Source organism: Girardinichthys multiradiatus, chromosome 2 (assembly GCF_021462225.1).
Source record: "Girardinichthys multiradiatus isolate DD_20200921_A chromosome 2, DD_fGirMul_XY1, whole genome shotgun sequence".
In the NCBI taxonomy this organism is placed as follows: Eukaryota; Metazoa; Chordata; class Actinopteri; order Cyprinodontiformes; family Goodeidae; genus Girardinichthys; species Girardinichthys multiradiatus.
In genome coordinates, this window is record NC_061795.1 from 41,671,465 (window position 1) to 41,686,303 (window position 14,839).

The window sequence follows — 14,839 nt, forward strand, 5'->3', positions numbered from 1 at the left end:
TCTTTTTAGCAAGGACAATGGAGCTGATCAGAATTGATAGGAAGATGATGGAATTTGAAAACCTGTGAAGCTGCAAAAGTCTTGACACCAAGGTGGAGGTTTACCTCCACAATGACCCTAAATACATTGTACATTAAACATTTACATTGTAGCAAGAGCTGCAATATAAGTGTTCAAAATGTAATTGCTGAAAATGCTTTATCCAGTCAAGTGTAATGAATGGGTGTGGACAAATTTGTTTTTGACAAGTTTGTTTACAGTCCTACCTAATAGGAAATTAAAATGAAAGCACAAAATGTAGACTGCTCCTTTGTGTTTTACCTAACATTTTACAATTTTAAAATACTTTATTCTACATCTTTTTTGAAAGGCCTTGCATCAGTGAAAGTTTCACACTAAAAAAAAAATTTCTATCTCCACCAACAAATTGTGCTGATGGGCCAAATTAGAACCATTCTTTAACATTGGTTGCAGGCTGCGCAAAATCCATCCAAGGGCCGCAAATGGACCCCACTCCACACATTGGATACTCCTGGTTTAAATCAAAACATATTCCTGTGTTAGGATAGTCTAGTCAAAGTCCAGACCTTGAATTTGTGACAAGTATTGAAAATTGTTGTTCACAAAAGCTCCTTATCCAATCAAAGAGGTTCAGTAATTTTGCACAGAAGAATGTACAAATTTTCAGTCCCAAGATTTCCAAAACTGCAAAAGACCTACTTCAAAAGACTTGCACTGTATTTGCTGGCAAAGAAGCTTCTACAAAATAGTGACTCAGGGGAGCTGAAAAAACATGCATCATTTTCCTTTGACTTCACAATTCCATGCTATACCATAAAATATCAATAAAATACTTTTAAGTTTGTTGTTGTAATGTGACAAAGAGTGAAAAAGTTCAAGAGGTAAGGATTATTCTACAAGGTAGTTTACGTCTGTAAGTTCCATAAACTCAATACATTTATCCTGGCATACCTCAACATTCAACTCCACAGCAACATTCAGCTACTCAGCAACTTGTCACTCAGGAATGTGTTGCACAGTTCCTATAATCTCACAGACAACACATTCACCTCTTGCCAAAGACACTTCCACCCTTCTTTCATTACAGCAGTGTGCTAAATCCATCTGACAGCAGCTGATTCTGTCACTTCCCTGACTTTCAGCCCTGCAGTCATGACCTGTTCACAGCCAACTTTTTCACTCAACATGCGTTAAATGATCTAACCTCCCGTCTTTTCTAACAATGTCAGTAAAAGTAATGAGTTGCATTTAAGATACAACTAGGCATGGAAACACATAAATCACTTCCACCTGATAAACGAAATAAGTGCATCTTATCACCAAGACAAGAACTACTTTAAACACCTTCAGCAGGACAGTATATAGTGTAAATAGGAAGTTTAAAGTAACACTTCTTACCTCCGGTGAACACAAACAAACAAAAAACAGTTCCTTATTGAACCACAGGGACGTTATAAGCTAACCACAGAGTGCTTATCCGCTGCTGACATAAAGAGAAATAAAGGTTGAAGCCAAGCAACACCTCACATATGCACTCCTGAGGCAGAAGCAGGTAAGGAGAAAGTGAAGCGGAAACCCACGAAAGGGACAAACTGTCAACAGCCAATTAAATCCTCTGTCAAAGAAACAGAAGCTCCGGTCATCCTGGTTATCAGCCAATCAGAGCTGATGTCAGATGAGGAATGTGTAACGAGTTGTTATGTGGGGGAGAGGTGGTGGCAAGGAATGAGATATGGACTGTATGATAGCTTTGTGAGACGAGGTCGTTCAACCGGGTGTGTTCACTGGAGTAAAAAGCTGGTGGTTTTCAAAGAGCAAAACAAATACAGACAGGAAAAGGCAGCCAGAGGTGCAGTATGATAACAGCAAATTAAATCTAAAGAATTTAAACACAGACTGGAGATCACAGCTGCCTGAACCAGCTATTAAACTGATCTGAGCGCATAGAGAACCTGTTAACACATAGTTCTGACACCTATAATCATCTCCTGCTTAAGTTTAACAGTCTTGACATTTATAGTTACTGTAGAACCTGTCAGTTTTCACATGTGGTTGTGGAAGTGTCTGGGCATGATTTGTAATGAAATAACACAAAACATCTGAAGTTCCTTGATTAAAGACTATGGAAGCTGGGATGGTGTGGCAAAAGCCTGCCCGAAAGACATGTTATGGATTTAAATTACCATCTGAAAATAAACATGAGATGTAAAACTTTGTATATTGTTCAATAAATGTTTATAATTACTGGAAAATTCAGCCCTGACCTGCAACACCAGAGATTCCTTGTCTCCTTCTAGTCGAAGTAGCCGTTCCTGAAAGGTTTCATTGTTGGCTGGAGAACAGATGCTCACCTGGACACAACGCACAAGAAAGTAGCATGCAGATTAATTAGGAAATTTACAGAAGAAGCATGAAACCTTATGGTGTGGTTACAAAAAACTGACATTAATTCCAGTTTTCTGATGAAGTCCCAATTCTTCCAAGTCAAAGCCATTAAACGTTGAGCTTTGTTTAGCCTGACTGATATGGACCATTTTAAGCTGCCTTAAGGTCCATCTGATCTTTTAAAATTTAGTCCAATGAAAGATGGTAAAATATATTAAATCCAAATACAAGACGCTAATAAAGCCCAGAAAAACACACTGAAAAGCATGTTCTTTAAATCTCTCACCAACGCATAAAATACCTCACAGAGAACAAGCCAATGAAACTATTTAGCAGGAATGTGGCTCAACACAAGCTGTGATTGTCACTGTTTTCTTTTGAAGAGTGAGAAGAAAATCAATTTAGTTAGACAATCAGTAGAAATGCATATGCAACTTTAAGAGACTTTATGAGAAGACTTAAAAACTTCAACTTACATCTTACATTCCACAATTTCTCATAACAAACCAGGCAGCTTTATGAGGTGATTTAAATGCCTTTCTGTTTCTTACAGGTAACTTTCCACCATTTATGGTGTGTATTCCTGCAACTCACATTTTTCTTGACAAATATAAATTCTTTTGTGTTTGCAGAACAATCTTCCTTTTTAGAAACCCTTGCGCGAGTTGCAAAGTAAAATTAATTGCAGTAGATATTTTTCAGTGTTGTACTATTTGAGATCAGAAACTGCAAGTTTTTTGGTGCCACTAAATAAAGGAGAAGACAACAATAATTGGAAAAGGAGATATTGTAGGCTTTGATAAAATGCAAGTTAATTTTGGAGAAAAATGTGTTTTTCAAATAACCTTTGGTTAAGTGTGCGACTTCCACTGATTTATGGTGAAAGTCCATGTTTTGCCAAATGAGCATGAGCTAGCAGGAGTAATTTGTCGATAGCCCTCAACACCTGTGCACTCTTACTTGCAGGTGTCTGAACCGTAGTCTGTCCAAGGTTTTCCACCCGACAAAACATACATAACAGAGATTATTGTGAGAAAGTAAATTTAACACATGCTGGAGGCTGTTTTTCTTCAGAAAGCTGACTAACAACGAGTTCTATGGGGTACGAGTACATTGGTATGTTGTAAAGTAGCACATTGTATATTGTCTATGGGGTCACAAATTCTTACCTCCAATCATCTACTGAGTCCCATCTGTTAAAAATATTGGTGATTTTTGAAGTGAACTGATTTTTCTTTTTTTTTTTAACAGTCACTTTTCAGGGTTACTGTAGGTAAGCAAACAAACATGACCACAACGAGCTCAGAGAATCATCCCTGTTCGAAGCACATGATGCATTCCTATGAAACATCATCTGAGTCTCATTTATCTTAAAACAGACACACACTGTCACGGAGGCCTGCAACAACATTTTCATAAGACTTTTCTCCTCTGACCTTTGAGTGTAATGAAACATATCTTATATAAACTGTTATGGATATATTTTAAGCCCCTATAGCAAAACCGGAAAAGAACAGCAAAGGAAGCTGTATCAGGCGCTTCTCTAGAAATAGAAATGGAATCTAGCATCTAATCCAGTTCAAGAAGAGACAATGTTTGGGTCAAAATCTTTCTCAGTTCTTACCAGAATTAAATGTTCAACAACTCAAGAGTTGAAAACAAAACTCAAGCAAAGCAACTGTGAATGAAGAGTTGATGGAACAGTTTCTATTTCTTTTAAGATTACAGTCTTTTGGTCTAAAGCCGCTAGTCCCTAAACTCTCTCTGTCAACAGGGATTTTCCAAAAGAAACTGGACATAAGATGCTTTCGGCTTCTGTCAGCTTTACAGCTGAGAAAACCTGTGAGCTCACATCTCTAACTGAGAAGTAAACCATTTGTCATGTCATATATATTTCAATGTTAGAAGTAGTCTTACTTTAGATGATTAAATGAAACTGGACTTTGGACTGGAGTGGCACTTCTGCACTAGTTTATTATTAGTCTAGATTTCTTGTGATAAAATAACACTATGTAAGCTGGCGATAATGTTTTGAGGTCCTATTTAATACTGAAAAATGTGCTGCAAATTTTTGTCCAAACTTAGCTCAACAAAAACATTATCTTCGATAGCCCATTTAATCAATCCTAGCCATGTTTAGATATTAACAGACATTTTTATGGGCTCAATACTTTCAAATGATGCTGTCTTTTCTATGTGAATTCAAATTTTTTTTGTTTTGATTGAAGGCTTATTGGAAATAAATTCTAAATGCAACATTTCTCAATCTAGAGGGGGAAGGGATGTGCACCAGGCCAGTCATGGGCCTTTACCTCAAGTAGAGGAAGGTAAGTGTTTCTGTGTCCATTTTCCAAGTGACAAGAATGGGGCAGATGATAAGTACAGAGATATGAAAAATGATTAAAATAACATAATCCTGGGTGAAATGAACTTCCTTTGTGGGGTGGCTGGGCTCAGCTTTAGAGATGTTGAGGAGTTTAATCATCCAAAATGAAGTTCAGAGTAGAGCTGCTGCTTTGCACCAAAATGACAGTGGAGATGGTTCAGACGTTTAATCAGAATTTGGTTTTGACCATCAAAATGGTTCAAGTGCTTAACCAGGGCTGGTGCAAAAGCCAGTTCTTAACTGGTTCTATAAAAAAACGGTTTGGTGCTCCATAACCTGAGAAGCAACTAGAAGCCACATCATTATGTCGCTATTCTCTTGTAGAAAATGTTTGATCCTCCCTCTGTTTGATATAGTGTTTCTGTGAAGGACTGTAGTACATTGAATGAACTTTGTGTGGTTTGTTTAAACAAATTGTATTACAGTATTTATCTCAAAATCTCTGCAAAAAGATGTCCTAATACCACCATCTCAATTTATTAAGGCCCTTTTAAAAAACAAGCAGTCTTTGTGAGGGTTCCAGAGTCCTAAAGGTTTTAAGGCCTATGCCACTGGGAGGAGATACTGAGCTATGCCCAGATGTAAGTGGAAGAACTTTATATCCCTTCTGGCCTGGGAACTCTTTGGGATCTCCCAGCATTTAAGCTGAAATTAACCTTATTACCGATAAAAACATTTAGCATTTTGTCTCCAGTAAAGCAAAGGGGAATCACAAAGTACCACAATTTCAATCAGCTGTTTGCAGCTTGGTTTTACAGCACACCTCACAAGAATCGTGATTTAACGCTTCAAGCGGCAACAATGTGTTTTGAACAATTTGTTTTGAAATGCAAACACATGTTTTGGTTACGGCTAAAATGGCAAAAGGCACCTACAAAATTATCTAAACAAGACAATGGTTTCATTAAAAAATCCCACAAAACATGCTATGTACAATTTATACATGATACTGTCAATTATCATCTATTATACCCTTCATGTAACATAATGCACATTAATACATACAAAGTATTTCAGAAATGAACTACATTTAGAAGGTATCATCGTAATTATTTGTGAGAGTCAAATCATATGAAAGCCAGAGGCCTAAAATGTGTGGCCACTCTATTGTAGCTGGCCCTTCCTGCCACCACGCCGACAACCCAGTTTTGAAAAGGATACAAACATCTTTGTTTTCCATTTGAGTCAAACTGCTTTCTGGTGCTGCATACAGAGCAACAACTGTCAAGCTTCAAGCACAAGCCCTTGACAGGCACGTTAATTCTTGACCCCCTATTCCAAGTTTTATTATCTGGCAAATCTGGAAAATGTGAACATAAACTGCAAAACAAAAAATAAATTAGCTGTACAATTATCTATTGTGTGTTTAAGACTGGAGACAGAAGACCTAAAAATCTGCATGTATATCTTGATTCATCATCTGCGGCTGAGGTCAGAAAGGTCTGAGGATTTTTATAGAATTACCCACCGGATGTGACTAAATGAAACCATTTAACCTCGTATCTTATTGCATTCAAACACCAAGATACTAGAGCAAGGAAATAAATATAGAAACAGCATTTCTGTATACGCTCTATGAATGTCTCATCTTTAAATTTTGTTTTGCAGTAATGTTACACTGTAACCTCTGGAAAGTCGTTCAAGTGGAAAATCTGCTGTAATCACTGACTTTCCCATCAGACTTCAGAGAGGCAGAACCATGTAAGGATGGTGACACAGCACTTGAAAGGGCTGATAACAGAAACCAGGGCAGCCTGTTGTTATCGTTCTGTCATCGCCTGGGGTAAGAATGGAAAGAAAAGAAATAGAGAACTCAAAACTTTTGAGTAAATGTGTGAAAACCTATCCTGTCTATGTCCAAATTCAGTGACAGTAACAGTGTCATCAACATTATATATTTGGTCATAAAACAACAGTCCACCCCCCCAAAAAAACACAATTTTTATTTTTTCAGCACTCTTTATTTTCACACTCTAATTCCACACTATATATGCAAACAAACTATAATGAATAGGGTGAATAGAGAAAATGAAAAACAGTTCACTTTCTTGGTCATAAGTTGCATTTTGGCTGTCTGCATGCTTTTTTGCATGGCGTTTGAGCTTTGGTCAGTGGATATAAGAATGAAGTAGATACTTTTGTAGAGGAATCTCAGATGAAGATCTGGACATATGAAGTGTGTGTCATTCTCAGAGTTAGTCAGCTACAGCTAAAGAGGCTAAGTCCTCTTGTAAGGGGACCCTCTGGCTTAAGAGGTTAAGGTTTCTGAAGGAGAGTAACGTTTTCTGTAAGGTTTATCCACTCACAATTAATTGGAACCACACTGAAATACATCACAAGATGAATTATCAACGAGTCATATCAAAACAGAGAGTAAAAATGCTAGCAATAGCCTAGCACCTCAGCAAATTAAACAAACTTGTCCCATTAAACAAGATGTGATTTGATTAAAGACTGTAGCTCTATAAGTCAAGTTTGATATGTCTTGTCAGATAAATTATGATGTTCTACATGTTCTGGATGAAGAGGTGTACAATACAGTAGCTTTTCTAACCACGTAAAACCTTTTGTTGGAGCAGCATGTTACAAATGTCCTGCACAAATTGGGTCTGGGACAAAAATCAAGCAGATCCATGGCACGGATTTCATTACCTTCAGTGGAGTATCAGATATCGACTATTTATGGACAATTGCCTAATCTTAAATTACTAAAATTAAAAAAGGGACAAAAATATTATAATTGGGGCGTTTTAACTGCAATAAAAATAGAAAAGGTAAAGTTTGTATAACAGTGGTTGGTTACTTGTTTATGCTGAGTAAACAACTATATCAGCCTAACTATATCAACAACTCATGAATGTAAAAAAAAATTCTAGACAGGGAAGTGAAGTGGACAAAAGATGCATTTTTAATCTAAATTATACTTTTCAAGAAGTGAGAGGTTTTATTTTTGGATCCAGGCAACAAAAAAAGTAACATGATGTCTGTGACTATAAGGCATAATCCCCTGAAAAATACTCGAATAAAATAAACTGTCAGACCAGAAACACATTAGAAATCTCCTCTATTTTGACAGTTTTACCGTGACCATTATGAATGTAAGCAGACAAATTAAGTATAAATTTTCACAATCTTTTTCACAAAGTTTCAGTGAATTTTACCAATAATGGATGTGGGAACTGGTAATTTTAAATCTATTTCTGACCTGCTTTATGATGATTAGTGTCCACTTAGAGTAAAGTATGTTAGAGTTCCACATATCCTCACTGCATAAATCTACAGTATTGCAAAGGGAAAATATATGCTAAGGATCTACCATGGAAGTTATAACTGCTGGAGAGGGTGGAACTCAATTTATGATCCCAGTGTCTAAGAATGCATGACCGCATGAAGCACACCACCTACTTTTAATGATTTTGGTTAAAAAAAAAAATAAATGTCTCACTGCCTTCGAGAAAGTGCTTTAAATGCATATTCTGAAAAAACACATCCAATGTTACCATTTTGTGTTGAAATATCAACTGATGTTGATTCTCGTCAGACCATCATGTCCTCATCAATTAAGTCAGAGTTGCACGGTGGAACAGTTGTGATTACTGTTACACCAAGGTCTTCAGCTCAAATCTTGGACTTTCTTAATGAAGTTTGCATGTTCTCTGCTCTGCATATGTGGGTTCTCTCAGAGTACTCCAGGTCCCTTCTAAAGTCCAAAAACATGCAAGTTAGGCTGATTGTTTTCTATAAACAGGTAAGTGTGTGCACAGGGTTGTTGATCCTGTATGTCTCTGTGTTACCCGGTGATAGATTGGTGAGAATGTACCCTGCCTCTTGCCCACTGAATGCTGGAGCTGGGCAAATAGCACAGCACCACCCCACCCCTAATAGATTAAGCAGATATTGACAATGGTTGGAATCGATGGGTGTGAAAATTATTATTCCTGGTAAGGTGAGTGAAAAGTGAGTTATATATGTATACATAATGGAGCAAGCAAAGCAGCTGCTCCGCCATTTTTAAAAGTAGGGTGCATCGTTCTGCTGCCCCTGTTTTTTAACACAAAGAAATATGATCAGTCCCTGCAGTCCAGCAAATTTACAAAGTCTCTGTTTGTTCTCGTTGAACTTGTCTTAATTAGGAAGCAAACAATAGATATTATAAATAATTGTTAAATAAAACTCAGTTCCCCTTAATTCATTTAAAGCCTTGTTAAAACATCTGGAGCCTAGACTAGTTGTGTGCAATGTGATTTACTCCTCTTTAGTGTGACCTTTGTATTGAAACTGTGTTGCTGCAGTCTTGGTCAGGTGTCTCTTGTAAAAGAGATGCAATCTTAATGGGACAAACCGGGATACATAAACAAAATAAAAGGAGTGGGCACAAAATGGGGTTATGAAATAGTTGGTTAAAGAAATAAAATTAGTAAAAAAAAGAAAAAAATCTAAAGGACGTTCAAAAGACCCATTTTAAAAATTGCAACACAGTGTTTTCGATTTTAGGCATGGAATAACGACATTAGGGATGGTTAAAAACCTTTGCACAGTAATGTAGGTCAATGAAACTCATGACAACAGAACATAAACTTCAACTGAAGATAAACTGTTCTATCAATGAAACATACAATGTCATTTCTTAACCACAGTTGAAACGTCACATTTCCTCTGTAATTAAATCATGCCGTATCAGCCACAGCTATGTCAATGGCCATCAGCTGATGGATAATGCTTCTGATCTGAAAACACAAACCTTGTGAGGAGTGTCTTCATTATTCAAGAACAACTTGGAGATGAAGCTCAGCTTTTGGACTATAAGGGAAATTATATCAGAAAACAGTCTGTTGCCAGGAAAGAACACAATGCAAGCAGGACAATGACATGCATCCAAAGAAGATCAACAACTCTATCAGGGGAGGAAGAGTTTCTACCTTCCCTTTAAACAGCACTAATCCTGCTTGTAGCCAATAAAAAACTTCTTTAGGGCATCAATCTAATGTGTGGAATGTGCAGCATTGACAAACATGAAAAACACAAACACGAAAAGCATGCAGCCCTCACCTTTTTGAGCCAGGAGAAGTGTCTGTAGAAATCAATGGGAGTTTCCATGCTCCCAGCCCATCACTGTTGCTTTCCGTTTCTGTTGAACTGTGCACGTTTAGTGTATATGTGTAATTCACCCAAGTTAAAAAAAGTCACTCACTGCTGTATAGCATGCGAGTACTGTGGCAATGTTCAAAGCTATGGAGGAGGAGGGTTTTTATGATCTCTGCGTCCTGAGAGGGACAACTCCCCTCAGCTTCGCCCCCTCCTCCTTATTCTCTCCTTCCTTTCCCTCTTCAACATTGCTTTTTTCCCCTCTCTCCTTAGAAACTACTCTTTATTCTAAAGTTTCCAACAGATATAATCATCCTCTTCCTTTGGACAAACACTGTCTCCTCTGTCCCTGTTTCTTTCTTCATTTGAGAGTCGCTTACCCTATTTTTTATTTATTTTTTGCTCTCTTTCTATTGAGGTCCATCTGACAGCCAAATGGCCGAGTCCAGAGAGGAGGGGGTTAGTGGGAGGTTGTTTGCTCCCTCTCCCCGTCATCTGTTCTTGAGTTTGGGCTCATCCGATGCCAGAAAAGTGAACAAAGCAGCGGTAGACTGTGCTATCGGCACAAACAAACACACAAAGTTTCTCTCCCTGTTTAAGTTATAGTGCTGGAAGACTTCATAGCGGTCTTCTGTGTCCGCGCCCCATCTGTGTGTGTGTCTGCATCTCATCATTTTTTTTTGTTCAAAACTATTAACCTGGGGTCCCATTTCCTGTATATTTTGCAGGAACATGCATCATAACAATGTCAGCCATTTGTCTTGATGACTCAAAACATGCACAGACAATGCATGCACAACAGGTAAAAGACTGCAGAATAATGCATGCTCATGAAGTAAAACAACAAAGTTGTAAATTATGGCTGTATAGGTTAAAGCCTTGCAGTCAACAAATCACCTAAGCAGAACCCATGAAGTAGGCTAAAAGATCTCAAAAACACCCCTGAGCGGGGCAGAAGTAGACTCATTGACATCTATCAATCTTGAAAGAGTTGCATTTCTAAGCCTTTGGGACACTAAGAAACCAGCGAGAGTTATTATATACAATTTAGGAAACATGGAACAGTGGTGATCATTCCAAGGAATGGCCGGCCTACTAAAGTTACTGCAACAGACCTTTCACAACCTCATTCAGGAGGACACAAAAGTGTCATTCTGGTTGCTCACCTTGCCTGCTGCTAACGTTTTCCACCACTAGGGGCTACGGGAGCCGAGGACCGAGTGTGCTGACAGGTGTACATCATTGCCTCATCAGCTGGAGGACTATATCAGGGTGGCTCGCCAGCACCTCTACGCCTGAGTGTTTTGCCCACTGTGGTACTTCTACCTGGCCTCAAGTTTTGAAACTCTTGAAGAATTGTTCTTGAAGAAATCCTGACTAACTCCTTGTTTACCTTGTTCTAGGAAGCCTTACCTCGCTCCTTGTTGGAGATCTTCTAAAGAAACCATAGACTGTAATTTGGACTCTGGATATTTTCCCCAGCTGGCTGCTGCTCTGGTAAACCATCTGTCTGGTAAAGCGAACCTGGTCCGCCCTCCAACGATTCCTCCTGGATCATCTGATAAGCCCCAATCAGAATCAGTACGGCTGCACAGTCTCCAGACTCACAAACCTTCCCCCTGATGGATCCACACAAATAGTAAGCCTCACCTTACTGACAGTTATTTGTTTCCGTTATCTGAACTCACCTTCTGTCGTTTCTTCTTTCAGTCTGACGTCCCGCCAGGTTTCCTCGCTCTACGTACTTTCTGCATTATTAATAAATATCTTAAACATTTCTCTGTCTTTTGAGTGTTTTCTGCATGTGGGTCAAGTCTGCCTTAAAAATGATGACAAAACACTCAGGCCAACCGGACCCAGCAGAGACTCTTCTGAGAACCGTTTCTGAGCATGGCCAATTAATCCAGGCCCACGGTTCGACCCTTCGCTCCCTCTTGGATCAACAACAGCAGGTCGGTCAACAGCTAGAGCAGATGACAGCGCTAATGCAGTGTTCACTAACCGTTAGACCCACCCCACTGTGGGGCCTCCGGTAACACAATAACTTCTGCATACTTCGTGACGCAACTTCCCACAGCCCTGAGAAGTTTTCTGGGGAGGTTGGAGGTTCTCGTAGTTTTTTGTTACAGAGCACCCTAGTGTTTAATAGATCCACTCAGTAATTTCCCCATGACGATGTTAAGATTTCTTATGTGTTAGGTTTACTGACCGGCAGGGCGCTTCGGTGGGCAGAGGCCAAGTTCTCCAACCTTAACCAGTTTGAATGTTCATATGAGGAGTTTATAAGGGACTTTAGATTAACTTTTAACATAGACAAGGATCAGTCAAGTGTGGCCCGGCGTCTTCAGGAGTTAAGACAACATAATCGACCCCTGACTGAGTTTACCAATGATTTTCGCACTTTGGCAGTAGCTTCTGGTTGGAACTCATGCGCTTTAAAATCAAAATTTTCTCAAACACTAGATGAGGCGTTAAAGTCCTCGGACTCATATTATTAGATGAGCCCGAGGACTTAGATAAGTACATTGCCCTGGCAGTCCGGCTGGACACCAGGATGAGAGAGAGAAGGCGGACTCATGCTGAGCAGGCCGCTACTAGAGCGCATCTCGCCACTCCTCCCCAGCCGCTGGCCCAGCCGATGCAGTCACCGAGTCAGGCCGAGCCCATGCAGATAGGAAGGTCGCGGTTCCCAGATGAGCGGCAGCATCGTAGAGAGGCCAGCCAGTGTTTTTATTGTGTTTCACCTGAACATTTGGTAGCAGAGTGCCCGGTCCGGCCAAAATGGCGGGTCCGCCGGTTATGATGGGGCACCTGGCGGACCGAGAGACCAGTTTACCCCCATTATTCACGCTGCCAGCCACGTTAGTAGTTAATCAACAGACAATTCCTTTAACTGCTATGTTAGATTCAGGGTGCGAGCTGAGCCAGATAGACCAGGATCTGGTCAAACTTAAGCACATTAAGATTGAATTATTGCCCATGCCACGTCAGGTTCTGGCCCTTGATGGTATGACACTTCATAGCATTACTCACAGGATGGTGCTGTTCGAATTAGTGCTATCAGGTAACTACAGGGAGCATATATCACTTTTTGTTTTTCCTATTTCCCAGACCTCATTGGTTCTTGGATTTCCGTGGCTACAGGCCCACAACCCCCATCTAGATTGGCAAAAAATAAGGATTGAATCCTTGTCCACTCAGTGCTTGTCGTCCTGCCTGCAGTCAGCCGTCTCACATAGATATCATAAGGAGGGAGAGGAGACCGAAGTTCCCGATATTACCCGGGTGCCTAACGAATACCATGACCTTAGGTCAGTATTTAGTAAGTCACGGGCTCTTTCTCTCCCTGCTCACCTGCCCTATGACTGCGCCATTGATCTGTTACCAGGTGCTCCATTGCCTTCCAGCCGGCTTTATAAGATCTCACGAACGGAGAGGGTGGCAATGAAGAACTACATAGCCGAATCGCTCGTAGCCGGCATTATTCGGCCATCCTCGTCTCCCCTCGGGGCAGGGTTTTTTTTTTTGTTGGTAAGAAGGACTGTTCCTCACATCCCTGTATTCATTATAGAGGGTTGAATGCTATAACTGTTCAAAATAAATATTCTTTACCTCTCCTTTCGTCTCCCTTTGAACCTGTGCATGGGGCAACTGTTTTTTCAAAACTTGATCTTAGAAATGCTTACCACTTAGATCGGATCCGCCAGGGGGATGAGTGGAAGACGGCATTCAAGACCCCGCTGGGACATTTTGAATACCTGGTGATGCCTTTTGGATTATGTAATGCTCCTGCAGTTTTTCAAACCCTGGTGAATGACGTGTTACCGGTCTTTCTGAATGTGTTTGTTTTTGAATATCTGGATGACATCCTAATTTATTCAAGAACTCTTGCAGAGCATCACCGTCATGTACGTCTGGTTCTGCAACGCCTTCTTGAAAACCAGTTCTATGTGAAGGCCGAGAAGTGCAAGTTCCATCAGCAGTCCATCAGCTTTCTGGGATACATCCTTGAGGGTGGACAGGTTCGCGCTGATCCCGACAAGGTCAAGGCTGTGGAGGACTGGCCAACTCCTACCACCCGGAAACAGCTACAACGATTCTTAGGATTTGCCAACTTTTATAGGAGGTTCATTTAAGACTACAGTCGCACGGCCAGCCCCCTGACGTCTACTAAGGTTCCTTTCACCTGGACTCCGGAGATTGAGGCTGCTTTCATCACCCTAAAGAACAAGTTCGCCCAGGCTCCTGTGCTCATCCACCTGGACCCAGCCAAGCAGTTCACCTTGGAGGTCGACGCTTCGGAGACTGGGGTGGGAGCGGTGCTCTCCCAGCACCACAGCGGGGATGAGAAACTCCACCCCTGCGCCATTTTATCTCGCCATATATTGGTGGCGGAGAGAAATTATGATGTCGGAGACAAGAGAGCTGTTAGCCATTAAGCTCGCTTTGGAGGAGTGGCGGCACTGGCTGGAGGGTGCAGAGCTTCCAGTGCTGGTTTGGACTGATTACAAAAACCTTATATTCAGGCTGCTAAACGTTTAAACCCTCGTCAGTCACGCTGGTCACTTTTCTTTTCCCGTTTTAACCTGTTGATCTCTTATAGACCCGGTATCAAGAACACCAAGCCAGATGCATTGTCACGACAATTTACCTCGGATAATTCTGAGAAGCAGGCTGCGCCCATCCTGCCATCTTGTTGCACAGTTGAGGCCGTGACCTGGGAGATTGAGGACTGCTTGCGGCAGGCTCTCCTCGCTGAACCGGGCCCAGGAACAAGGCCACCTAACCGCATGCTCGTTCCCATGGCTGTTCGGTCCCGGCTTATAACCTGGTTTCATTCCTCGAAGTTTGCCATTCATCCGGGGTCAGTCAGACCATCACAGCGATTGCCAGGTGCTTCTGGTGGCCCACGCTCCACCACGATGTCAAGGAGTATGTTTCTGCTTGTCCAGCCTGTGCTCG

General features: G+C 40.7%; 1 protein-coding gene across 4 annotated transcripts in view; it reads right to left on the minus strand.

Annotated features, from left to right (window-relative positions):
- Nucleotides 1-14,839, minus strand: part of ppfibp2b (PPFIA binding protein 2b) — a 110,250-nt gene that overhangs the window by 56,537 nt on the left and 38,874 nt on the right. For all 4 annotated transcript variants that reach the window (XM_047385848.1, XM_047385839.1, XM_047385829.1 and 1 more), the window contains exon 4: nt 2,286-2,372. In XM_047385848.1, coding sequence (XP_047241804.1) covers nt 2,286-2,372 — 87 coding nt within the window. The remainder of the gene's footprint in view (nt 1-2,285; nt 2,373-14,839) is intronic.